General features: G+C 41.4%; 1 protein-coding gene across 11 annotated transcripts in view; it reads right to left on the bottom strand.

Moving 5' to 3' along the window:
* The window catches only part of MITF (melanocyte inducing transcription factor), a 111,387-nt gene that overhangs the window by 64,334 nt on the left and 19,199 nt on the right, over window positions 1-27,854 (bottom strand). The window contains exon 1 of one of the 11 annotated variants that reach the window (XM_074835996.1): window positions 11,445-11,668. The exons of the other annotated variants lie outside the window; for them this stretch is intronic. Within the exon in view, the coding sequence (XP_074692097.1) occupies window positions 11,445-11,458 (14 nt within the window). The 5' untranslated portion in view covers window positions 11,459-11,668. Of the gene's footprint in view, window positions 1-11,444; window positions 11,669-27,854 lie in introns of those variants that run through there. 11 annotated transcript variants of the gene reach the window in all.

Raw genomic sequence — 27,854 nt, 5'->3', positions numbered from 1 at the left:
AACCCTGGCATTTCACCAACCGATATAAACCAGCTATGAACAAGATTAAATTGGTACCAGCAGTCTCATTCTGAGAAGTCCAGTTCTGAAACCGTTTCCAACTGGAGGACTGGCAAAGGAACAACTTGCTTCTTTACAGATAAAGACTCATTGCCTAATCAAAGTAGGTCACTGTGGGACGAAGCAGCCAGTAAGGAATTACAGGCCACAGAAGATGCCCTCCAGCCAAAGGCTCCAACGGGACAGATGCAGGACAAAGCAAGCTCTCTGGCAGAGCATACTGATCTGAAGTAGCACTGGAATGTAGTATTGCACAAAACAGGAGCTGTTGCCTCCACATACATCAGCATGGCCAGACACCATCCTTCTGGAAGGTAAGCATGCTAGCTTCAACAGGCTTCTCAGCAGGTCCCACCAAAACAAATATGTTCTTCTAGAGCTACCAGCCTATCCAGACCCTAACAAAACTTTCCTTGTATCTGGCACACTAGGTCAGCTGGAAAGCGAGTGTCAGCAGTCATTGTGCTGCAATTTCTTGGAAGTCCTCTCTTCCCCCTCTCCCCCACCTTCAGGGACGCCGTTGCCCGTATCCTCTCCCACGTTAGCCCAGCTGAGTGAGCCAGAGTTCAGAAGTGTTGAACTGAAGCAGTAAATAATACCTCAAAAATGTAACCCCTCCTTTCTAACTAATTTAGAAATAACTTGAGTGCCTATGTCACCACTTTGCAAGTAAGTGACTATAGTTTAGCTAACCCCACCTTTTGTGTCTGGCTGCTACACTATTCCCCATGCAGAGACCAGAAGAGTCCAGTGCTTCCTTCATTTGGGGCAGTCACACATTCAAATGGAGTAAGTCAACGTATAAGACTAACTTAAAGTACTAACATTAAGAAAAGGTCTGAAAACAGGCTCCAAATAAAGGTAATTTTTGTCATGCAAAAGTTCCTCCAAGTCACTATTTCTTAAATAGGCAAAAACTCTCATCAAGCAGTACAAATAACTGACATAATAGCGCAAAAGAAAGCTACAGTTAGAAAACTGTGGGAGCAGGTGATGAAAAGGAAAAGCTGTTATTCATTCACATATGAACGATCAGCCTCCATCCCTATTTTCCTTCTGTTGACCACGCCACATTATTCAGTTTAACTGGCCCACAGAGTCAGCGTCAAGAAGTTTTGCCTAAATGAAGTAGGTCACCAGTTCTGAGCAAAAATATTTGCATCTTCAGTTGAGGAATAAAATAAAAAAAGGAAAACAAATAAAAGGCACACCTACCATACTTTCTTCCCCTAGAAGGCCTCCCCTGGTTTCCAGGCAATGGCTTCCTGACCAGCCCAGGGGGTACCTCTACCAGCTCAGACCAGACAGACAAAACTGGTCAATCAGTTTAAGTATTTTTCAGGTCAAGATGTTTATAACATGCATATAACTTACAACAGACTTTGATAGAGGAAGAAAACTCACATTCCCTTCCAGGGAGTTTGTTTTGCAAGAAGAAGTAAGCCAATTTACATTCAAATATCTTACCACCACACCTTCATTTGCCCACCACTTTCTGCCATCCTGGAAAGCTGGAGCTCTCATGCATTAAACTACCAGGCGATATGGACTAATCTATAGAAGCTCACCTGCCCTTCCTCTCCCAAATGAAAACTGATAACCCAAAGATTAGGGGTCACCCGCCAACACAAAGATAAAAACCAAGAAATACCTACTACAGAAAGAGACAAAGTAGACAGAAGGCATGTAGAGATTTAATCCACAGCAGATTGAAGAGGGATAGCTTTCAGAAACAGCAGTTGAAGGGCACACTTCATCTGACTAAGATGCCATCACCCATAATGACTTTCAACACAAAGATTTTGAGCAGAGCCTCTTAGGGAACACTTGGGGGCACACAGCCTGGGCAGTAAAGACAGGACTTTAAACCACATCTCTGAATCCCAGTATCATCCATTCTCTGCAACCAACAGTCATGTGTCTTTCATTATCCTACCTAGCATTGACAAGGAACACAAGATATAACTGAAGGTGAACCTGCCAGGCTCTTCCAACACCTAGTCACAAGTTGAGCAAGAAGAACCCTTTCAGTCTGTTACAGAAGCATAGAAACCCAAAGTCTTGGCATCCCATTCCTGTTCAAAGTCCTGGACTTGCCATCCAAGATTTCCACTGAAGTTCAAAAGTGGAACAGAATAAGAACACCTTCACTGACCATGTTATTTCCAGTCTGGGAACAAAGAATTTCAGCCTTTGGTGATCTTTTAATACAGTCTAATTTATTCTGAAAAAGTAATAATAAGTACACAAAACCAAAGTATGCAACCTGAAAAAAACCCTCCTGTCTGGCAGAGCAAGCGCTTTCTAAAGACACATTAGCTCATGCTGTTAGCGTTTTTTAAAAATAGTTGGGGGAAAGTGGAGATGATTACAAAATACACAATGTTAAACTAAAAATGTTACATTGAAAAAAATAAAGCAGATCAAATGCATTAGGTAATATGTTCTAATGATTAAGTCCATATACAAGTTGTTTGAAACTGAAGTCTTTCATATTTGAATGATTATGTACGAGTTTTTAAAAATCTAACAAGCATTTAGTACTAGTAAAAAGCCAGCACATAAAATCTTTCCAGACTGGGATTCAAAGATTCACTGAAACAACAAAAAAGCCCTAGACAAAAAAAAAAAAAAAAAAAATTTCACCACTGTTCTCACCACATGCCTCTGCGGAACCAGCACCAGGTAAACTGGGGATTGCAAAGTCAGGCAGAATAATGCAGTTCACAGACCAAAGGGGCTTGAATTTTCAAACAGGGACAAGACCTTGGTACTGTAGCGGCCCAGAACAGGATTGCAGATGAAGCATTAGCAACTGCCAGCAAGGGAGGCACTCAAGACTCTGATACCTGCGGTCTTATAAGCAATAAAACAGCCCTGCAGTTATCTATTAAGTCGTATCCTTCCTTATTTAAGGAAAACCTCAACATACTGCCATATAAAAAAGGCAATAAAAGGCTACTGTGATTCCGGTGAATGCAGATCATAGTTTGAGAGGATGAAAAGCCCTCTCCATGCCCGCATGCAAATAACAGGCTGAAGTTGGTAGGAATGGTCTGATTCACCTCCAGAAGACAACCATAGGACTTCTAACGCAGTTTAAGGAAAATAAGCTGAGAATAGTGTCCTCAAAATAAAACCACACCACAAAACACCCCAAACTGCTCACTGAACCATGGCAACTCCTAATCTACTACTGTAAGGACATATTACTACAGGGATAACTCATGGATAAGACCCATTTTCCAACATCATTCTCCTGTGCTGATACTCTCCCACCCTGAACAAAATGGTGCACCCCTCAACCTTGCCTACTTGGCGTAACAGGCACGCAAAGACCATGCTCCAGAAACCTGAAGTGGCGAGTTTTGTTAGAAATTGGCCAGAACACTCTAGATTTAGCTGCAACAGCTTAAAAAAAGCCAGTTTCTAACCGATTTATCATTTTCTCACTGCATTGTCAACAGCAGCATTTTATCAACAGTCCAAGTACTAACCTCCAAGAAGCAATATACAAGAGCTTCTCTGTAATAGTGTTTTCCATCATAATGAGAGCAGCAAAACACATTTTCTACAGCAAAGTCCACCTTTATAACTTATTTTGAGATTAAATGCAGCTCATAAACCAAATATGCAAATACAAGATGGGACCCACCCTGCATGCATTTTTGTATTGGTTAACGTTTCACATGCATTAACAAAAAAAAAAAAAAAAAGCAGTGAACTTCAAGCCAGAACGACCAAATCATATATTTTCCTCATTTCAATTAAAAACATGACTATAACCATTTCAAGTGGGGTTGGGAACCTGTAGATGCATGGGAAGAAGACAAGGAAATGAAAAAAAAAAAAAACAACACCAAACCAAAGCACCTACAGAAAATAGATTTAAAACTGTATTTCCGCATAGCAGTGAAACAACAGGCTGCTTGGAAACATCCTTTCATTCCTATTTAACATAATGGTGGTATGAATTACTGCCAAAGTAAACTTCAAAAATTAGTTTTGTCATGGAGGAAAACCAAGAAAACTGAAGTTCTATGCGCAGAATCCTGTTTCAAGAGTGTGAAGGTTTCTTTGTTACCTTTAGTGCCAGGTCATTTCAAACTTTTAAGTCTAAATATTTTATTGTGCTCACAAAATCTTTATTAAAAAAAAAAAAAAAAAGGAAGAAAACCCAGAAAAGAGCCCTGCTAAATGCCCTGTGTAAAAATATCACCAAGTGCACCAACTGCAACATTTTTCCTGTTCTATCAGTCTACTCCCAAAAGTTTGGCATCTGAAAGAAAAATATTATTTCATGTAGTAAATAGAGAAGGCATGTTTTTTGAAAAAATGTCTGCATAAAATCCAGGGGAAAAAAAAAAAAATATATTTACAATTTTAATACAGATTACTTAATCTAGCCTCTTAAATGGCAGTTTCTGACCATTAGCAACCGTAAATATAGATAAGACCTTTTATTCAACTATCATGCTGAATTTCAAGTTTCTGTAAGCAGCCCGATAAAGCAGCTCAATTATTCCTCCCTTGCTTATCTGTTATCTAAAAACCACAGACAATATCATTTCAGACACTAGAAAAATACTTTGAACTTTCTACGCTGTGGCTTAGCCGCCCCAACAGACCTTCATGCACAAACAAGAGTTTTACTTCTCCATCTCTGCTTTCCATTTATGCCTTCTGCATTTCCATGGTTTTAAGTCCGTATCTTCAGCACTCTGACATCTAAACAAACAGCAATTTCTGAAAGCTACATCAGAAAGTTTATGTTACTTATTCAAGATATTTCTCATGGTATTTGTCATAGTAACCTTAGGATTTAGACTCAGATTGCAAGGTCAGACTCTTAACTGCTGCAGGATTGGGGAGAAAAACAGGTTGATTTTAATGAGATTATTAGACAGCAACTTTCACTGAGCATTTAATTACAACATTAAATTCAAGAATGTATTCAGTGCATCCTAACCAAATTCAGCTGGCACATGGTCCCAAACCCAAGGAAATCAATAAGGGTATTTTGTTCTTACTTCCCATGGACTAATGCTCTTTTGGCACAGACTGTATTTGACTACAGCATTTTCAGCTGAAAACTTGCCTGCCCTTACTGCATCTGAGGAAACTGCAATCACAAGGCAGCGCTGTCCCCACCGCATACAGCATCAGTTCCGCAGGCCACGGCACTCGCAACAGAGCGAACCATGAACCAGCTGGCTGACCATTAAAGCACATACAAAGGTCTTGTGCGTGCTTGTTAGGCTGCTTTGTAGAAGAAAAAGAAACAAGCGAGGAGATATTTACCACCCTGTGTGGGTTTCAGTTTTTTGTTGTTGTAAATCAGCTAATTTCTTAATTTTATTCCTACCTGGACCAGGAGGGGAGGTGACAGGAAAAAAAAAAATAAATCTTACAACACTGCTTGTTCTCCAACTCCTGCAAGCCAGCTGCAGGAGCTGATGTGCAAACGCAACTCTGTGCTGGCACCAGAAGTGACAATTGCTCTGTACAGCTCTAATGCAGCTTAGAGAAGAAAAAGGATGGAGAACTTACCTAGGGGATTCATTCTTTCTCTTTTCGATCCAGCAAGGCAAGAGCTCACCGGGAACTGTGCTCCTGACGGCCACAAAACCAAGACTAGACAGAAAGGTCTTAGTAAGCACTGGCTTCCAGAAACTGCACTTCCACTCCTACCATCCACCTCCTAACCCTGCCGCTGCATTTGTGGCTGCCTTTTGTTAGAATACTTCTGCAAATGAAAACAGATGAGTAACTATTGCTGCTTTAGCAAACTCCCAAGCCCATGGTCACTAATAATAGCTTTGTTCCTTTTATTACTAAACAAAACCAAAAAAAAAAAAAGTTTAAATGCTTGTATAAAATGCACATTGCTGAATGTTTTCTTTCATTGATCCAGTGCCGTTTCCCATACGAGCTTAGGCCCACGTCTCTCGAACAATTTATGTGGATCAACACGACACGGAGCAATCTCAGGCTTTTTTGAAGGGGCGTCCCTCACAAAAAAGTAAAAATAATCAGGTTTTGTGCTCCTTCACTTACAGACATTAAGAGTTCAATTAAAAAAAAAATATGAACAGAGACATTCCCAGTTTTTGCACAAACTTAAACCCAAATGCAGATCTGAGCTCTTTGGTATGCAACAACCCAGAGCTTATGAATTCAGAAAGGCAAAGGTGCTTTGGCAGGCCAAGCTCCCAACTCCCCGCCAGTGCACCAGTATGTCGCTGCCAGCTCCTGCTCTGCTCCAGGAGCAAACGGGTGGGATGGGAGGGAAAAGGCAGCCACGCGGGGAAGAAAAAAGTGGAGAAGGGCAACATGAGAGGAAGAAAATGGAGAGGGTATGAAGCCATTGCTGTAAAATGACAGTGGAAGAATGATGAGAAGAAAGCCTTCCCTTCTACAAACCCTGACTTGGTTCACCACTGGTAAGGAAAAAAAACAAAAAAAACAACAAAAAAACCCAAAGAAACAAACAAACACAAACAAAAAAACCCAAACACCACACAAGAAAAAGCACCACAAAAATTACTTTTGTTAAAAAATTCTGATTTTTCTCCCTAGAATCAAATCAACTACAGGAACTCCTAAAAATAATAAAAATAACTGGCTTGCAAATCACCCCTTTTTATCAGAAAGTCTGCCGTGCTTCTACATGATGGAGCCTTATGCTGCACACCCCCTTTGGCCCAGGATCTGCGATAGCCTCCTACTCCTCCCACCGCCCATGCTCATGCCCAGGGCCAAGCAGAGGCTGTGCCTCTCAGCTCCCCTGGTCCAGCGTGCAGGTTTGCACGCTGATCTTGGATCAAACTGTAGCACCACCAAGCCCAGGACCTCCATTAACTTGCAGGATGTTCCTGGGAAATGATTCAGAGCCGCTGGGCTTTGGCCACCCATGCTGGAAGGCAAGTGGACATCAAGAAAAAGAAGAAAGATATTGAATGTTTAAAAGTCAGGCCACAGCATTTGCATACTCTCAGCACCCTGAAGCTTCCAGTGCTTTTTAACTTATTAATTTCTCTTACTGGGTTGACTGTTGCTGAATAATCCCAAGCACCACATGGCAAGTGTTTTTTTCACAGGAAGTAACCAAGCCAGAAGCAGCGAAAGCATCCTCTTGTTCTTGTGTGAGCCTTTTTTTTTTTTTTTAGTTTATTTGAACAATGGCACCATGAAACAGCTTACAATAATGACTGTTACAAAATAGGAAGCTGAATTATTAGGCAAGCTTTGTCTGCATAACTTAATCAGCCTAGGGAGGATATGACAGGCACGATGAAGACAAAGGACTGGACTCGGTGACCCCAGGCATCTCTTTCAGGACTCTGTTTCTGCAACAGAGTTATTTAAAAGTTGAAGTTTGCTTCTGCTCATTTATTAGATGCATTATTCTTACAACTGCAGCAGCAAAGCATATGCACTTCCCAGCAAAGAGGATCACCAAGCGTGCATGCAGAAAGCAAACACTTTGGAGAAGCTGTGAAAAGAACTTTACCTGAAAATATGTTTCAAAATGGAAAAGCAAAGTTTAGTATTTAATCTTTTCAGTGTACAAGAAGTAAATACAGCAAGACGGGTAAAGCATGAGTTAGTCTTAAGCAAATAGCCAAGCATAGCTTTTGCAAACCAATACAAAAATAACTGTTAAAGGTGGTCTCTAAGTAGTTGCATAGTTCAAAGGCACAAAATTTCTACAAGCCTGCTGGGAGCATCACTAGGACCAGCTCTGGGGTGATATACTTCGGACCAGATGATCAGTAACCGAAGGCAGACACCAGCTACCCTGTCATTACAATAACCCTACTGAAACTATGAAAATCAGGTCTAAGTGCTCCTCTGAGCAATACTTCTGTAGGCAACAGCAACACAAGTCACTGAGCAACAGCAGTACGGGAACCTGTAAGTGAATCATTAACGAGCAATAATTTCTCCATTACTCACTGTGGATATAGAGTTACTGCGGGTAAAATTTGTTTCTAAAAAAAAGGGAACAGCCAACAACATGAGTACTAACACATGCATCAAAGCTCAACACAACGTAGAAGGGAAAGAGGAAGGCACGGCTATCGGTCAGTCTTTGTCTAAAAGAGAGGTTCATTGAGGAAGGCTCCATGGAGCAGAGCAGCAGCGCTGGGAGCAGCATCGCACACAAACTCCTTTCACGGGGGTCGTGTTCAGCAGCTCAGGTCAACTGGTTGTTGGTTTTGCATTACACCAAGAAATTATTAACTCATTCTACAAAAGCTATACATCTATCAGACTACTGATACAGATCAATAGCCAACAACCTAAATATCAACAGTTTGACCTCTAGGCAAGGGTTTCCATAACCCTTTACCCACATTCTATAGTAAAGACTCCTGGTACATTTTCTCCAAGCAGTTGCAGTCTATGCTACTGAAAATAAGCAACAGGAGAACTGAGCTGACATTCTCAGCCAATCTTTAGGCAAGATTAGCAAGCAATTAAATCTGTTGTATGAGGAATTTTAAGTGCTTGACGACTTCATGCCAAAACACGAGCTAGTCAAGCACTGGAATTAATTTTTTTTACAGTTCTGTTCTATATAGGAACAGAAGACAAATTTAAATAAAATGTTTCTGAAGCAAGGATTCAACCAATTACCAAAACATCGATTATAGTTTAAATACTAATATATGCTGAAAGAAAGTCTGTATCAAAGAAGGACATGCAAAGCATTCTGATTGTTTCCTACCAAAAAAGTAAAAGTTAATGTATTCTTACAAAACATTTCAATTTCAACCAAATTGGGGGGCTTTGATAATTTTATATTGTTTTGTTGGCAAAGCATAATTAAAGGTTATGTTAATTGCACCCTAGTCAGTTTGGGTGCAGCACACCCTGGGAATACTTTTAAAGCTCAGAACCAAGTATCTGCCCCAAAAGCAAACGAGTGCTTTGCCACCCACTGCCTACAACCAGATCCACCAGGACAGGTAGCAGAGAACACTACTTTTGCCCCAGAAGTTGATCATTTAGTCCCAGCTACACCTCTTCATTAAGTTGTCAGGAAAAACAGAGTAACAGAAAGTCATACATTTCACAATGGTAAGTTACAAGATGTTCAAGAGAAAAAGCTTGTTTTGAAGTACAACAGAAAATAAAGCAGATTTTATGAACAACAATTACAAAGCTTGCAAGGGTTTGATAATATGGGTTGAAAATAATTATTTTCATAAATGCACTAACTGGGGCAGAAAAAAAGTTACAATGAACAAAGCAAGTAAGGCAAATCAAGCCTGAGCTACACTTTCAGGCTGATCTGCTGTTCATATAAAGAACACTCTAGTTGGAGATTAGGGGTGAGAAATAAGAACTCATTAGCTCTTCTTCAGGGTTCATGATTCAAATCTGACAAAACACACACTTCAGTGTTTCCAAGCTTAAAGAAAATTCCAGCAGGGTCACAGAAGATGCTATTTATAGCTGGCTTAATCTCTGTGCACTCAAACACAGCTTTTGTACATACACGTATTTTGTTAGCACTTAAATAAATAAAAAAAAAAATCTCTGTTACTGAAAACTTAATCATTCACAAGTTTTGAAAATGCAAATGAGTTTTTCCTCTTAATATTAGCTGCTCCTGACTGAATGGCACCAAAAACCAGGCTAGAGTTTTTCCAACCAAAACCGTTACTGGAAAAAAACAGGTCCTGGAAAATATTCAGTGACAAAACCAAGGAAGAAGAATGTGGAAAGTTACCAGCAATTAACTTCTTCATTAGGAAACAAACTCTTCCCACCCTCTATGCACCTATCAGGACAGCTGAGATTGTTCTGAAACCTAGAACATCCAGGCAGTGAAGCGCATCGGGAGGTGCCCAGCACATGGAAGAAAAGCCAACAGCTCTGCAGCCCTGGTCTTTAAGGTCATTCTGCAAACATAAGCACAGCAAAGCCCTCTGACGAAAAGAAAATTCATTAGAAATCAATGGTCCTCCGCTCTGCCTTGGTTCTTGATTGGCTGCTCACTGCAAAGATTATTTAGGTCTGGGGCTGTCAGAAGAGGGCAAAGCGAACTGGTCAGACACCTGTGTAATCTACACTGGGATCGGGGAGAGGCAATGGGATGGCTCCCGAGCCAAGCAAACAGTGCCTCACTGAACTGACTGCTTCACTACGGTGAGATGGCTGGCTCAGCAGACAGAACCAGAGAGCAGTGATCGCCGTTCACATGACTACAAGATGCAAGGAAATCTGGACAGACTGCCCAGCCCTGCAGGCAGTGGTCAGCAGGTGAACCCACACTGAATGGGTTGGTTAATAGTAGCCATCCTTGGGGGGGGATCAACACTGGGATCACCACTGTTCAACATTTTCATTAGTGATCCTTAGGAGATAAGTAAAGCTTGACTAGTCAAGGCTGCTTAGAGTCTTGCCCAACTTCAAACTCAGACACTGAGCCAAGGGGTTGGACCAGATGACCTTTGGGGGACCCTTTCAAACCGAATTATTTTTGGTACAGAACAATAAAGATTAGTCTCTTAAACTCCTTATTATTTACTTAAAAATATCTTATTCATCAAAGTTAGAAAGGTTTCAGCCATGGCAGATGGGATCAAGAATGATGTGGCCCAGGCACTGCATCACCCTCAGAAAGATACACAGGAACATTTACAGTTGCAACAAGACTCCTGCCACTCTTCAATAACTGCTCTGTGCATGTATTGCTGCACAAGCTCCACAGAAGTCATTTACTCACAGAGCCCTTGTTGTTATATTCTTTATTAATCCTTATAAGTAAGTTTGTCTGTTGACCTGCTGGAATTTTAAGAGATTCAGAAGTTGAATGTTCCTAACCAGCCAAACTTGTTTAATGGAATTAAATAGAGATATCATGTAAGCTTTTAATAATGTTGACAACTACTAAAATTCAGTTAGCTGAGCCAACAAGAAACCACTGAACCCTTACATACGTTCTTCTCTCCCCATCGAGCATGCCCAGCACAGAAAGTCATGTGGAGACAGCAAATTTCCCTAACTGCCTTCTTCAAATACTAACGGATCAAATCTGACTGTAAGGGAACGGTAAGCAGCTGAACCCCCCTCCTTCCCCCAAAAGAGCATTCTGGTGAGTCAACCCTCAGCATTTTTCCTGCTCAAATCCAACACATGCACACACACAGAGGTTGTTTAGCCTACTGCTATTCTGCAACAGTGCCAGTGCCCAAGATCACTTTTTATTACCTTTAAGCAAGTTTAGGAAGAGATTATAGCTTGGAGGAGCATGGCAGAGCATCTTGTTTACCAAACACTGCTGTCAGTGACAACTCCACATTACTGACACACTGCAATTAAGGCTTTGAGTTAATAGGTATTCAGCACTGAAAACAGAAGTACTTTACCCATGTACATGCATTGGAAAAAATTAAGCAGAATCAGTCAGAATCTCTCCTCGTTAGTTTTCTGTAAGTGATAGAAATCTTCTAGCAGTCATAATCCATAACCAGCCGTCATTTCTCTTAAGGTACGCCTCAAGGAAACTTGATGTACATCCAAACTTCTGCAAGCTTGCTGCTTTCTGTTGGATGCATCTTTCATTTTCCCTAAGACTGCAAATCATGTTCTGGAAAGGCTGCAGCATGCCAGGGATTCTTAAAATAGAAAGGCCTGTAGCTGGTGATACTGCAAATATAAACACAGCTATTGGTATAGCGGTGGGATTAATAGCAGTGACAGGGACCCAGAGCAGCCCAGTGGTCAAACTCCACGGGCAAGCTGCCAACAGCTCCCTAAAATGCGAGCAGAAGAAAGGGAATGGCCGTTTAACAGTTTGAATGGGCATAATGCAAACAAAATGAGTTGTGGCAAATTCACAGCACAGCCCTCCGGCTTCAGTGTTACTATATTTAGGAGTTTCAGTGCGGGAAGGGAGGTAAGAGAGCTACAAAAGAGCTTTAGTAAGGTAACAGTTAGAGAGCGAGCTGATTGCGAATCTGTGTAATTTTGACCTTGCTGTACAAAAAAAAAAGCATTTGCCATTGGTAGCTGGGGCATCGTGTCTAACTGCCACTTTTGTATGATCAGGGAAAATCACAACCATGTAATAGCAGACTTTATAGGATACAAACACCAAACCAAGAACCTCAGAGAAAAAAGCTGGACTGAGAAAGGCTTACACCAAACTAGCAAAGCCTACAAACCTTAAAGTCTGCTTAGAAATACTAGATGTCAAAGTTATCAAAGCACACCACCAGTTATAACTGTGTCCAAGTCTAATGTAATAATGTCATGTTTATTTTTGTCCCCCACTCCAGACTAGGTGCTCCAGCTACATTTGTGTCTCTTGTAGCATTTTAAAGGAAACACACACTGACTGAGCAGAGTAGCAGAGGGTGTATTAGACTATCTGTGTCAGAGAGCAGCTCTGGTGCATCACCAAGTTAATAAGCAATTTCAGGTCAACAGAAAGACCAAAGCATGTATTTGAGAAATACTTTCCCAAACATTTTTAAATAACTGTTTCTATTGGACTAAGAACAAACAGTATTTATTCCACAGATTTTAGTGAGCCTTGTTTGGTAAACTAAAAGAAAAAAATTATTCCAAAAACTTCATTGAAAAGGTGACTAAGTGTTTAGATATGTGATGACCTAGCCAGTGGTCAGAGCCACTTGAGCATACAGTCCATCTGGCAGTGTCATTCAAACTATCAGGCACTGCAGCACATACATCTTAACAGCAAATCTTCCCAAACTTCTGTAAGAAAACATTCATCATTTCTCTGGTTCTTGTTCAGCACATTGCACAGAGCGACAGGGGGAAGAGGCGAGACACCAGCATCCCAGCACTTGCCTCTGAGTTCAGTTGCATCGCTGTTGACTAGGATGCAAGTATTAATTACTATGTAAAAGACAAGACAGCAAGGCTTAGGACAGAGATAATAAATAGTGCCTAAATGTTGGAAAATAAAGAACGGATCACTTCAGTTTAGCTGCTTGATCTCTACTTAGGGTACACTGTCACACCCAATACTGAACTTCAAGCACCCTTCTTGCAAACAACACACACTTCAAAACAAAAGGATGTCCACCACGTTATTGCCAGGGTTCAAAGTTCAGGTAGAAACAAAAGTTGAACTTCTTGCTGAAGATAGAAAATATTGCTCCCAAAGGATGGCTATTCCCATGACAAATAACACCTGCCAGTAGCAGCAGTCTAGCTTTAGTGACAACTGAAGTATGGTTCTTGCACTCAGAGAGGGGCTCATCCATTTTACGGTAACACTACCTCAGGCAGGCAAAGTCAGACCTGGAGCAAATCTGCTCATTATTTTATAACAAATAAAAGCACCACGTTACTGAAGCTCATTTCAAATAGACCAAAAACTGGTAAAGAAATAAAACCCATGCAAATAATTTGTTTTATTTCCAAGTATCACCAGGAAAAAATAAGCCCATCACAATGCCACAAGGCCAAAATTACCAAATACAAAGTATTCTGAAAAGAAGACTAGCTAACAGTTTGGGGCATTTCACACTCAAAAAAAAAAAAAAAAAACCCACACCCCAACCCCCACACCAAAAAAAATTAGCTTCATATTTGGTGAAATAACATTGTATCTGGAAGATCTGAGAGAAAAGGTCTGCTCCTTTCAGAGCCACCAGAAACTACTGCAGAAGTCCTGCTGCACTTGTTTTCAAAAATGCCAGAGACGCAGAAATCATTCCGCTTTCTAGTTTCTGTGTCCACCCTGTCCTCAAACATAAGACTGAGCATTTGGTCCATAGGAGACTGTTTCTTTCAGCTTCTGTGAGACACCCCATGCAGGAGGTGGGGCCACAATTCAGCCCTTCCAGGTCCAGTACTCCCTCCGATGCTCAACCTAGATGCCACACTTTACGTTCCTAGAGGCCTTCATGAAAAGCCACTGCCAACACACACAGATGGCAGGCTGGCTACATCTACAGGTTTAGCACACAGATCTTCGTAACCATCTTCCTCCATTTCAAAAAGGTCACTGTGACTGGTCTCGAAAAATCGGACAGAAGCCTCCACTTCTCTCATCACCTCCTGAAGTCAGGCTACAAGTTTCAAGACAGAAAGTTGCTGCCCTTCTCTCTTCTTCCCTTTTCTTCTTCCAGTTTGGTCTTTCCTAACCCTCACCCCAAGCTTAGGATGACAGGTCACAGATAATATGAGCTGGGCTCAGGCGTCCACATAGAAAAGCCATTGTTTAAAGGTCTTGGGTCAGAACTCAGAGACTCAAAGTAGATGGCCCAGACCACCCTTGGTCAATTTTAACAGTATTCAGTACGGCTCCTTTGCCTTCCCTAAATATAAAAGAAACTAGGGCAGATGACCGCAGGACGCATCTGCAAAGTACTTGCTAAGAGCAGCTGATGAACAAATACACCCGCCCGAAACATAGAAAGTTATATTCTTCTAACAACAAAAAGTGATGTTCTCGCAGTCATGATGATCATGGGATATCCAACGGTTTATAAGGAGACTACTCCATCAGATCAACAGAAACACTTGGGGTGTGAAACATAAGCTTTTAGCAGACAAATCAGGCTTCCAGGTGCTCACACCTAGCACCACTCAGACCACCACCGAACTCCGAAATACACCTTTTGTTTCAGTAGTTCTCACAAAAGACAGAAGCAGAGCAAGGAGCAAGACAGGACACTGGACAAAGCCACTTCTCTCCTCTGAGGTCAGCACAATTATATTCCAGGTTCTGGCATCTACTTTTTCACATGTTTAAAGAAAATTACCAAACTATGAGAAAACACTTGCTTAATGGTTGACCAAATCTAAAACACCATTAAGTGCACTGCTGTTCAAAATAGCATGTCAACAGAAGAATCAGCATTAGCAACACAGATATTATTCACGTCAATGGTTGCACAAACCAAGAAAAAGCTATTGTGGAACAACTGAGATTTCTTATGAACTAATAATTTAACCATAAAAACATTAATTGATTCCTTTTCATACATTTTGCGGAAGCCTGGTTCTTAGATGCAAAGCCAACTCTGCTTAAATATGATTAGTTTTGGGGAGGAGGGGGGTGGGGAGATGGGAAATAATTAATCATTTATGAACAGAAAAATCCCAGCGCAATCAAGCCATCACTTCCAATACAGTTGGCAAGTTTTCCTTTATTGTACGATGGGAACATGCTAAATCAAGTCACTACATCTGAATTGCTCCCCTTCCATGACGGGGGCATAGCAAGGCTTTAACATCGTCAACATCATGTAGTACAGCCTCCATGCTAAATTTTAGTTATCCCACTACTAGCCACAGGAGCAAAACATTCTGAGTAAACAGGGAAAAATAAATCACAGTGAGATGTAAGCTACAAAGCACACATTATGGCTGGTTTGGGCCATGGACAGAAGGATTAATGGAGAGTCAAACAGAGGATAAAAGGCAAAAAACAGGCAGAGAGGTCACAACCATTCCTCGCCCTCTCCTGAACCCAAAGCAAACTCATGTCCTGCCACAAGTACATGCTCTCCTGCCCTAGACTGGTCTCAGGAATGGCCAGTTTGCAAAATCCTTACAGGACGAAAAGTCCTCCACACAGAAGATACGGATACAGAAGATGGGCTCTCCTTTTCCTGCAAGCTGTATCTTTAACTACTACTACCATTTGTTGTTTCTGTATTACTTCCCAACCCTTTCTTACCTTTTCCTACCCTACCCAAGCTAAGTTCACAAAACTAGAATTCTGGGGATTATCCTTGGATTTGTGCTTTACAAAACACCACGAAGTACAGAGCTGGGACTCCTCTGTACTGTGAAAATACAAAGAATCAAGATCTGGCTATTGGCATGAAGCTACAGAAATTTAATTTAGTCTTCAATGGTACAGGGAGAGGGCAGAGGGGAGGGGAGAATAAAGTGGAAGACTTCACATCAAAAGAAAGGATGTAGCACAAGAGACCTTCTTCTTTGGGACAAAGGGGCACAGGAAAATGCAAGAAACAGAGATGGAGAGAAGAAACTGCCAGGACAACAGTGGGAGCGCAAGGAACAGCCCAAGGGATGCGGCACAGGTGGAGACTGCAGTATGAGAAAGGCAGGAACCAGATAGCGGGGCACGTGCAGTAAGTGACAAGGAAAGACAGGGCCAGAAAACAGTGTGGAGACTGCAACTGAGTATCATCATAGTAAGGATGGAGGAATACTTGTCTGGGTGTATGCGAAGAAAGACAGATGGGACAAGAGATGCATATTTATGGGTCTAAGAACAACATCAGCTTTTAGGAAAGTTAAAAAAAAAAAAATTACTGAAGAATTGAAAAAAATAGGAACAAGAAACCCCAAAGGCTTTTGGTTTTGTTCTCTTTAAGGAAAGGTCAAAGCTGCAAGTGTTGTGCAACAAAAGCCAAATGACAGCTTCAAGAAGTGAGCTGGTCAGAGTTCACCCTCAGTGCATGGGACCGTGCAGGAGAGCACTTCCCGGCCCCGGCCAGGAGCAGACAGTGCAGCAACTTCCTCTTCCAGTAACCTGATGAATGAGAAGTAGCCTGTTGTACGTGCTATTGTCTGCCACATCTCTTTAACACCATAGCTCCAGCACTGGCTATTGAGCTATTCCTATCTGTCAATGAACAGTATTGCCAGTACCTTCAGGCCATGATTTTCAGTAATTTCAACTAAACTAGCTCTGTCTGCACAGAGGGAAAGGCTGTGTATGTTCTGAAATATTTTGCAAAAAACTCTTATTTTCAGAAGCTCATAGCAGAGTTTTGCTCCCTGTAGGGATCAACTATAGGACTTGACAAGGACGAGGGCTCTGTTCCTGACTGCTGCTCATCTACATCACCTGAGGGGAAGTTGCTCCCTTTTCTGTTTTTATTTCCCCATTTGCAAAGCAGGAATGATGATAAAGGCCTCTTCTATATGGCATTTTTTGAATTAGAAAACACAGCTACTGTTGTCCAGGCACAAACAATGGTCCCTGTTCTAAAGAAAATGGAGAGAGGCCAAATAGTTGGATGTATAACCCAAGCAGAGCTGCACCAAGGGTATGTGGTCTGGCCGAGATGCCCAGCAGCATTAAGGTGGGGGGGGAAGCACACACCCCCCTCCTTGACTTCTCCCTCCCTCCCAGCACCACCCAGAAAAACACTCCATATACTTAACGTTTCACTGCACAAGCAGCTAAGCATTGGCTGTGCTTAAGTTCCAGACAACAAGGAAAAATAATTATGAAAAGTATCTGGAATGCTGGAAGATCTGCTTTCTTATTCACAGCGTGTTGTATTTGCCTCTATAATTTCTCCTTACGTCTCTGCCCAGATGCAAACCGAAACTAGTTAAGTAACAGTACAGTTCACCCTTGATGATGCAGAGTTTCTAATGAGGGACTTCCCAAGAAAATAATACTCAGACTTTGAGTAATAATTATTCATACGTGTTATAAATAAACACAGCTCCTAATACTTTTAATTAGACAGTTTCCACCAAGAAGCTATGTTCCCCTTAAATATTTACATTGTAAAAAGAAACCATACAACATTTCTCCCAGTGATGAAGGAGTTGTAGAGTGGTCTACGTCAAAATGGACTTACTGGAGACCTCTCTTATTACAACCTTCTTCTTTCAGACTAGTTAAAAAATTCATGAAGATCAAAAGCATTCATTTACTCCACTATATACATTTGAACAAAATTAATTGTTTAAGTGGGTAAAGGTTTTGCCCATCTGCATTAAAAGTTACAATTACATTTGAAAGTATTAAACAAACCAGCTGTTGAATGACTTGCTTCTGCAATTCTGACAGACAGTAACCCATACCCAGAGGCTTCTATTTTGCTACATTCCCTTGAGCAATATTGGGTATTTTACCCACTGTGGGTGGGATTGCTCTCTCCCTCTACCTGAAAACAGCTTATTTATCAAAGTCACAGAACTTAAGCTTTTTTTACATCTCCCCCCCATATATTAGTATATCACGGGTTTAGTGCACACTCATATATACACACCAAGTCTCTACCTGCCACGTAGAAGCTACTTAATTATTTGTTTGCACTGCCACAGCACACAGGAGCAGTCAACATCAATCAGCATCTTGTACAAACAGCACTACACAAATACCCAACATGACCACTCATGTCCCAAAGAACTTGTAGAAGACAATGTAAGTAACATGAGGGAAGACAAAAGTGTGCCAGGAGACAGCAGCAGTCCCTACAATAGATACTAACCAAAGGGGTTTGTCTTTTTTTCATAATAAAATAAAAATAAAAATAAAAATAAAAATAAAAATAAAAATAAAAATAAAAATAAAAATAAAAATAAAAATAAAAATAAATTCCTACCATGGATCTCTTCTTCCCTTTGAAGGAAAGGGAAATACTCAGAATACCTTTTCCATACCAAAGTTAACAGTCAACTCATTTTGATGCAACAAGGCCAACAGACAGAAGCTTTTACTTGAAACAGTGTTGTAGCTGGTATTCTTCTCTCTCCTTCTGCCCCAGGCGCTGCTCTGCTGAACCTTCCCCTTCATTTTCTATGAGCAAATTTGATTTTATATAATGCAGCCATACCAAGTGTTGCAGCAGACGGCATCTCAAGATCATCTTTACCTGTCAATTTACCCTCTGCACTGGCAGGCTGAAGATCTTGAGGGAAAGCATGGAAGACAGACAGAGAACATGAGCTAACAAGACTGTTTCTATTAAGAGCACCTCATCAAAGAACAACCCAAAGAAACTGAAGAGATGGGGCAGAAAAAGACCAACAAGAGAAAAGCAAGCAAGGTAAGCAGATTCAGTGAGACACCTGCTGTAAAAGCTTTGAGATGACTCACCCAGTTCTCTGTTCCTCTCTCCAGCTTAAGCTCAACACTGGATCAGAGGGAAGTGCTACACATCAGGAAAAAAGGGTGGAGTTGACAGAACATTTCCTGGGCAATCACAGGAGCAGTAAGCAGCCTGTTTGACCACCCAGTGAACATTACAGGAACATCAACACTGCTCAAACACACACAGCACGCAAGAGTGCCCTGAAAGCTGCTCCCTCAGCCTTACGCTGCCAGGGTGCTAGAGGCTGGTTATCATCTGTCCCTGTGACAGCACGCTCCGGAGTAGGTGGCATCCACTGAGAACACTGCAGATGTTCCTATGTGCCATCGAGGCAGCCCTAAAAACATGACACCAACTCACTGCCAGTCTCTCAACTTACAGCACAGTTCATTAATAAGCCCATTTAAAAAGGCTCACAAGGATAACGATCATGAAACAGTGCTCTGTTGACAAGGTGGATGAACACACAGCAAGAGCTTTGGAAAGGTGAAGCAGATGTACTGTAACACAAGACAGATCTGGAACAGTGATTACCAAGGTGGGAAGGGGAGAAGGTGAAGAACATGTAAGAAATTATGGCAGCCAGTTCACTTTACTAACAGATAGAAACCCCTCCAGGACGAAAGAGCAAGTACGGGAAGCAAGGGACAGGGAGCATCGTGGCACTGCTGGGTTCTGGGGGACAGAGGATGGATGTGAAAGGATAAGGAAAGTTCTCACAGATAAGGATGTATTTGATATACTTCATTTCAAATCGGAAAGAATAGGCAAGAGACAGAGCCTGAAGGCTCAGAGTTCCTCTCTGTGTCGCATAGAAGACCAAAGGATCTTCTAGAGATACAGTCCCACTTATTTCATAAGAAGGGTCAAAGGCACATATGCAACAAAGAGGACTGAAGCCAGAGCAAAGAGATTAAGTGGAAACTCACCTTGATATCAGCTCCCAGCCAGTTGCTAACACCTGCTCTAGAAACCCGCCAGAAAAAGCTCCCGCCAGGCCAGACTGTCTCACGCTTCCCTGCTGTCTCGTTGCCCTTGGAACAACACTCCCAATACCCCATCACCTTCCCTCACGTATCCAGCCAATACCTTCATATCCTGTGCTATTCATCTTTCTCATCCTCATAGCAGAGCCATTACCTACAACACTCCTAATCACAGTTAATTGCTGTATGCTATATGGAAGAGATCCATAATCTTCAAAGCATCTTCCAAACAAACTACAGCAGAAGAGATTTCCCCCTCTGCTCAAGGCATTTGGCAAGAGCACAGCAGCAGACATTACACCAAGTGGCCTTTTTGTTTCCATTCCCTGAGTCACAATCCTGTGCATCAAAGATTGATTTCACGCCTATCTGGGATGAATGAGCTTTCCTAAACATTTATGACACGCTAAAGAGAAAAAGCAGCAAGGGGAAGGTGTGACTCATGAAGTGTTTGCTAATCTATAGCTGATCTTCAGAAGTTACTACATTTGTATCATGTTTCAGAAATAAACATGCAGATTTCCAACACTTATCTCGGACCTACAGCACACAGCACTCTACCATTATGGGTTACCACAGCTGCTGGAAGGACAAAACCACACACAGTAGCCTTCTCCCAGAGACAGAAAATATCAAGTTACCCAGATCAGTCAGAAAAGGCTTCCTTAAACAATAACATACTTGTTGATTAAAGGCTTTTTTCCTGAACTCTATTATAATCCCTACTCTCTTCTACTAGATGTAAATGGCAGCACAGGCTCAGCAGACTCAAAATCTACAAGAATCTTTTTTTATTTCTTTTTAACCACAAAAATTCTTCTCAGGTTTCCAGAAGGACCGTGTTGTTTCCTCCCATCCTCAAAGGTATTTGGCACAAGAAGAGGCAGCACCTATACCACAGCTGAACAGATAAACCATCTCCCTTGGCCGTCTGAATCGCTATTTTAAATTAAACACAAGAATATGGGAAATCTCAAGCTTTCCTTTGCCTGCCCATATTCCTACTCCCCGTTTCAAGGGGGAAGCCTTACAGAACTTCAGGGATTGGTTTTGCTCCCAGGTACAGATAGGCAAACTATCAACAGCAGGCTTCAGGCTCCTGTCCTGGCTATGTTATCTTCTCCCAAGGCCATTTTCTTTAAAATGACTTAGGAGACGAACCCGGGCTAGAGAGGTGGATTTGCACATTGGCAGTTGTTAACACTTAGAGACTGACTTGGAGTGGTAGCTCCAAGTTTAGGGAATCTTGTAAATACTCCACCATAGATCTTTTCCCCCGTCTTTTTTAAGAAATGCTGTTTGCACCACAGATGTTGTTGCAGCTTGTAAAATCCGAGCAAGATAAATGACACCCTTGGAAAAAAGTTCTAAACTGCTGAAAAACCCCCATCTCGGTGAAACCACTGGGGTGGGGAGGGGATGACACCCAGGGAGGTTGGACCTACCACAGCTGGTGATGCCAACAAACTGAATACCGGATTAGGAAAATGAGAACAGCCACTACAGACCACACTGTCGATACCATCATCCTTCACAACAGCTATTAGCAAGTACATTAAAATAAATTACAAAACCCAGTTAGTAGGGAAGCTTATTCCCTGCTATTCCCAAAGCATGGAGAACTGCATTCACTCTCACAGATGCTCTTCTCACCTCAAGAGTTATCCAAGCACATCCAATTTTGCCAATCCCATAGCATCAATGCAGCAGCAGTGATGTTTACAGGAGAATTACACCACATACAAAGTGTTCTTTCTCCTGAGCAAAGCAATAGACATTATTCTGCATATTTTACAGAAAATCACACTCTTTTTTTTAATCATCCAAAAATTTAGGACTCTTGTTGTCCCATGCAGAAAAAACAATACAATCTAACAATGTAACCTAAAGCATGCACAAAAATACAAAGATACAAAACCACCACCGCAACATTTATTTAAAATTATATCCATTGATAAGTTACTGGACATGAAAGCAGACAGAAGACAAGTAATTCTGCAGTGTTCACACCTGATGCAGAACCTTCACATCCCATTGCCACCTGCCAGATGTGATAGAACCCTGAAAGGACATCAGGCCAAATCAAGTTAGCTCCCCTAACCTCCACAGAAATCAGTTCTTTTTTATTTTTTTATCCTTCTCCCCATTTTTTCCCTTTTCTGGCTTTACTCTAGCAGACCAAAAATCTTTCTGCTAGTTTTCACTCTTTCTTTTCTCCAGGACATATTTTTACTGTATGTGGGCACTTCTGTTTGATAACAAAAGTAATTAAGAACTCAACTACCTGTTTCTTTTCAGTATGTTGTTCCTATTGTATTTCTTTTATGTCACCTTCAATGACTATTAACATACCAAGCCCAGTCTTTGCTTTTTTGAAATGAAGCAAATCTCTTGACATCACTGGCAACAGAAGCATTGCTTGAACAGAGAGTAACCAACAGTTACTCTTAACAGTGTATGGTAATGAATGAGACAATCCCCATTAACTATGGTTAATAACCACAGTTCCACACCCTATAAAAGTTCTGCTGCTTAGCAAATGAAGAACGAGCAGCCTTCAATTAACTCCTTCTTTCTTATTTAAACACAGTTTTGTGTGTTTACTAGCGACCAAATTGTTTGCCTAACTCATGAGAGCACTTTGTTTCTTTTAGTGGAAAAACTCTGATAACTCAGCTACATTCAAACAAAATCTAAATTTGACTTCAGGTGCTCTTATGGCCTTAATGTCATTAGGAAGGTGTCTGCATCTTGTGCCAACACATTATATATCTTCCTCCCCACCAGGTAAATTCTCCACTAGTTAAGAGCTGGAAAAGAGCTGGATGACTAACAAACATGAATCTGACAACTGAAAATAAGCAGATTGATCTGTTATTCCCATTCTTGCCAGCAAGTGTTGCTGTTTACTAAGGGAAAGCAAGAACAAAAAAAAAAAAAGAATAAAAAAAGATATTGCTAAATTTCCTTATTGTGTTTGTACCCAAATACTTCCATGCAGAATTCTCATTCATCAGCTGAAACTCAGTGTGGCTTCAGAAGAGCATGCTGTTGATAGCTTCCGAAAGCAGAAAGCTTGCAGACTATTTTGTGCAAAAAACTGAACATATACTTATGATCTTCTGCAGCGTTGATAAACACATTGCAAATGACCAAGGAGAAAATTTGTGTTGAGAGATAACTGCAGTAACTATTCTTAGTAACAAGAGTTCTGCATCTGTTAAACGAACTCTGCTGGTACTGCACTGAAAATTTATATTCATGAACACGTGCTCCAAACGTTGTGAAAAAGAGACTATTTTGAATTCTGTTTTATGTAACCTGAAACATCTCTGAGAGCTCATGGAGGTATTTCAGAGCCTGGAGCAGCGGTCCCCAGTGCAGGGCTCATAAACAAGAGTCAGTGGTGTGTGGGCATCAGAAGCCTGAAAGGTAAAAGCACAGCAAAGGGCAGAGCAAAGCCTGATCTCCCACAGAAATGGGTTACATAGAGTCACAGGCCTAAATGTGGCTGAAAACCATGGCTTTAAAACTGGGTTTTTGCTGGCTAAACCACCGTCACTCAGCATGGGGAACTGATCTGTAGCAAAATGTTTAAGCAAATCCTTAATGTTCAGTGTATCATGGAGTTCCATTTTCTGATCCCCTCATGCAGACTCAGAGACAAGCAGTAAAAGCCTTAAGAAACCTGAAGATGAAAATAATACAGTGCAAGCCTCATGTGTGTGGCAGTGAATGAGATAGGAAACTTGCTCTGAAGACAAAATGAAGCACCAGAGTCCCAGTTTCCCATTTTAATACACAATTTTACTGATCAAACTTCAATACATCTTTTTAAATGTCTTACTTCAATCTGAAAACTAACTTCTGGTGGAGCAAAAGTTCATTACAGACTCTTTTTTTTTTTCTTTTCTCTTTCTAGTGTCTTTTTCGTAACTCCTTCCATAGCATTTTATTTTTGGACACTACGAGAAGTTGGGCAGAAGCTCACTCTCTCCCTAGTACATTATCAGTGCCTCTTAAGTTAGACCAAGCAGAAATCATGGCAAAGTACACGCTTTCTAATGTAACTTCTTTAATGGCTATGCCTCTATGTACCAAATACAACTGGACCGCTGGATGCACCTATAAATAACTGCTACAAATAAAGTGCTGTCAAATGGAGTAAGACCATTCACCTCTAAATCTGTAGCTGAATTCTCAACAAATGGCTGCGAACAGTCTTTGCATTTGATGTCACCTGAAGACCACTATGACACCTTCCTGCAACACTTACTTTATAAGTGACCACATGAAAAAGTCATTATCCCAGCTGGGAATAACTGGGACCTTTACTTGTAGAGCAGCTGTAGAGAGGTCAAAACCTGAAAGGATTTTGGAGTAAGAAAAAAAAAAAGCCTGCAAGTTGCAGGGACTCCAACAACAGAGTTTTCTAGTTGGTTAAACAACCAAAAGCAGTATTAGCCTGTACCACACCAGACTTACTCATAACCCCTTCCTCCTGGTCCCAGGGGCCATATTCTGGTACCCATTTTGAAAGACAGCTCCCCTCTTTGATCTTTTATTAAAAAGCTCTTTTTCAACGCTGATAGTACAGACAGGGCCCTACAGTAGTTGCAAAGAAAGTATTTTTTCCTGCTAACCCATCCTCATGGCAACAGCCAGAAATACCCTTCAGTAACCCGTACGTGTCAACAAGCTCCATTACAGCCCAGGATGTTTGGTATAGCAGTTATTTCACAAGCCTCTGGTGGGACTGTAAATTCTGGCAGTGTCAAATACATTTCCTTTTATTACAAAACCTATTTCTAAGCCATCAGAAAGATTCCTCATTTGTAAACTAGCACTTCTATACTTAGAATATTACTTGGATTACAGATTTTTTTTTTTTTCTTCCTGACATTGCAGAAATGAAGAAAAAGAAAAGGCAGGAGCACTAGCACAGGCAAACAGACAACTTTTCAAATACTGGAAAAAGTTTTAAGTTCTTGGAGAAGGAGACTGTTCCTCTGGATTTGAAGGAAAGGCCTGATTCATGACTTCCAGCCAAAACACTGTCCCTGACTTCACCCCTCTGTAAAATGGAAACTCTTCCACTGGCCAGGCTCACCTGCAATGTGACTTGTGGTCTGCTTCAGAAAGCAAAGGGTCAAGGTGTTGCAGGGATGTGGGTGAAAAAGCAAAGGTGCATCAAGTACCTGGTCAGGAGAGGACCACTCACTTTCATAGCTCCCCATTTCTTCTCTGCTGAAAATACAAATACTACCTAGTGACCCCTCAGCCAGACTGAGAGGAGCAGATGACCCTCACAAGGCTCCCCCAAAAACAGACAGCCTTTTTGAAGCATTGGACTAAGTTGTTTTACATGTACACTGAAGTACATCATGATGTGGACCTTGTGAGTCAAATAAAATATGACAAATAGTTGATGGAAGTACAGATTTCAGTTAATCTAACAACTGAACTAATACATTAGAAGGATAAACAAGTCTCCCGTACATGCAAAGATGAACACAGCCTGGCATGAGAGACCTCTCAATAAACACTAAATCAAACTAACATGACTGACAGGATAATGACTAATACCCCATTTAAAGCAAAGCACCATATAGCTCTTTCTTAGGGACTCGGGAGATTTTGATGTCTTTTACTGAGTTCTCCCAATTCAGATGAGCTTTTTTCATCAATTCTGGATTAACTGGCTCAATTATCCACTCAGAGTAAGTGATACCTAAGCTTTTGATTTCTTGACTAAAACCTGCTCTGCAGCTAGAACTAATATCAAGGCCTACCCAAACAGCTTGGTACAAATAAACTGGGGGAGGGTTGCATACATTAGTTCCCAGATCTTTGGATATACTTTTTTTTGGGGTGGAGGGCACTGTTCCAATAGTTTCTTAAAATGATGGCAGCAGAACAGAGTGTGAAGCTGGGTGGCATGTAGCTGCCAACACATCAAGCATTTGCAATGATTCATTAGCCCAGACTTTGATGAGTTGTTTCTGGTTTTGAAATAACTAGAGAAAGAAGGAACTAGACATCCAACCTGCCAGAGCTCAGCTGATTAGTACCCACATTCCAGGTGCTGGGCAAATGCATGGAATACGCAGACCAACGGTCCATCCAGCTCAGCAGCCTATCTCCAATGGGAAAGCACGGAAGCCCAGCTACTGTCTATGCCCTGCTCCCCTGTAACCCTCCAGTATCCATAGTCATTAACTAAGGGACAGAGCAACCCCAGTCCAGTTCCCTTTAGTGGCTATTTTGTCCATGGAACTGTCTGATCTCTTTCTGAACCTACTAGTACCATTGACCTCCACAGCCTCCTCCAGCAACCAAATCCATCAATTAACTACATGCTTAAACTTATTTCTTTCCCTACAAACCTATACTATTGCATTTCACGTATTTACTTTTAACACAGGTAGGTATCAAATGATGGAAAAGTGGTCTACATCGTGAAGTCATATATATTAACTGGTAGAAGAGAGAATAAACCAAGAGAACAGCCACTGGCTAGGTACCACTTTGATGGTTCAGCATTTGTATTCAATCATCATCTAACTTCTCTGTCTGCATACTTCTTTTGAATGAAAACATTACCATAGCTTCCTACTTATTGAAGCCTAATCTCTTTGTGTGGTTTTCCTATTAAACCTTTTTCCAGGCTCCCATCCTCCCTTTCCCCAGAGAAAGGGTCTTTGAAAAGCTTTTATCAAATATAATGTATAATTTAGCCTGCTCTAGCTATTTCCAGATGGCCTCCAACGCAATGAATTTATTCACTCGCCATGAATTTTCCAATAGGGAAGAAATAAATGGAAGCGAGATGGGATTTCTAAAGCAAGAACCTTGCTAGTACCTCAGGAATTATGATACTTTATTTCTTCTAATAAAATCACACAGAACTGGATCAAATTCACAGAGATACCAAACACTCCCGATGTCTTCACCCTTGTCTCTAACCCAAAGAGCTCTTTCATGGAAAGAGGGCCACAGCACAAGCAGGTATTCAGACTGTTGGCACACCTTACTGGAATCTCTTGCCTGAAAATCCAGCCATTAACATATGGAGGAATTGGAGCAAGTACTTCTATTTTTATTATACACCATCTTTTCTGAGTTATCGTTTTCCCTGCATTACAAGGTATTTGGCAAAACAGAAAGTCGTGAATTAGGATCAAGAACTACAGAACAGACCATAGCCTTTCCATCAATGCATTTTTCTCTACAGAAAAGTTGTGTGTTGCACAGTACGAATAATTCATGAGGTTATATTTGAGTCTTTTCTCTTCTTTGGAAAAAGGAGCTCTGTATAGCACTGTCAGGCAGCCTGCAAAGTCAGAAGACAGATCTCCAGATTCCCGTCTGAGACCAGAAGCATCAGTAAAGCTAATATTATTCTGTTTTCATTACAACAGGTTTTGTCACTTCTCCACAGACACTGCTTCCTTGACATGTCACATCTTACCTGAAACCCGACACCTGCCCGAGGCTCTGCTACCATGAATCTCTGGGCCAGTGAACCACCACCAACTACCCAAGGAGACAGGGCCAGCATCCAGAACCACAGATTTCCTGATGCTTGACAAGAAAAGCTGCAAGCTGGTCACCAACAGTGCCACACTTCTCCAACGTCATCTGCTCAGCACTTTCTCCAATTTACAAAGTGAGGTCCTCAGAGGTACCTCCAAGTGTACCTGCCCTGTCATCCTCCACCAAGTGTATCTCAAGAGCTCTTTCCTGGGCAGGACGCCGACCAGGGTTTTGACAACAGCAAGGCAGTGGGTGCGCTAGGACTCCTTCCCATCACACTGACAGCTCTGCCTCATTGTTTCCCCCTGTAGCCATCTGCTTCTCGTGTCTTATTCTCAGATTGCAGATCTGCTGTGAAGCAGCCCACCGCCCTCCCTCAGGCTCACATAGCACCTACCAGCAGCACGGGATGCTGGATCCTGAGCAGGGATCCAAAGTGTTATAGTAGAATAAGTCATAACAT

This window comes from Strix aluco, chromosome 11 (genome assembly GCF_031877795.1).
Source record: "Strix aluco isolate bStrAlu1 chromosome 11, bStrAlu1.hap1, whole genome shotgun sequence".
NCBI lineage: Eukaryota > Metazoa > Chordata > Aves > Strigiformes > Strigidae > Strix > Strix aluco.
Note: the sequence above shows the minus strand (reverse complement) of the source record. Positions and strands in the feature narration are given on the sequence as shown.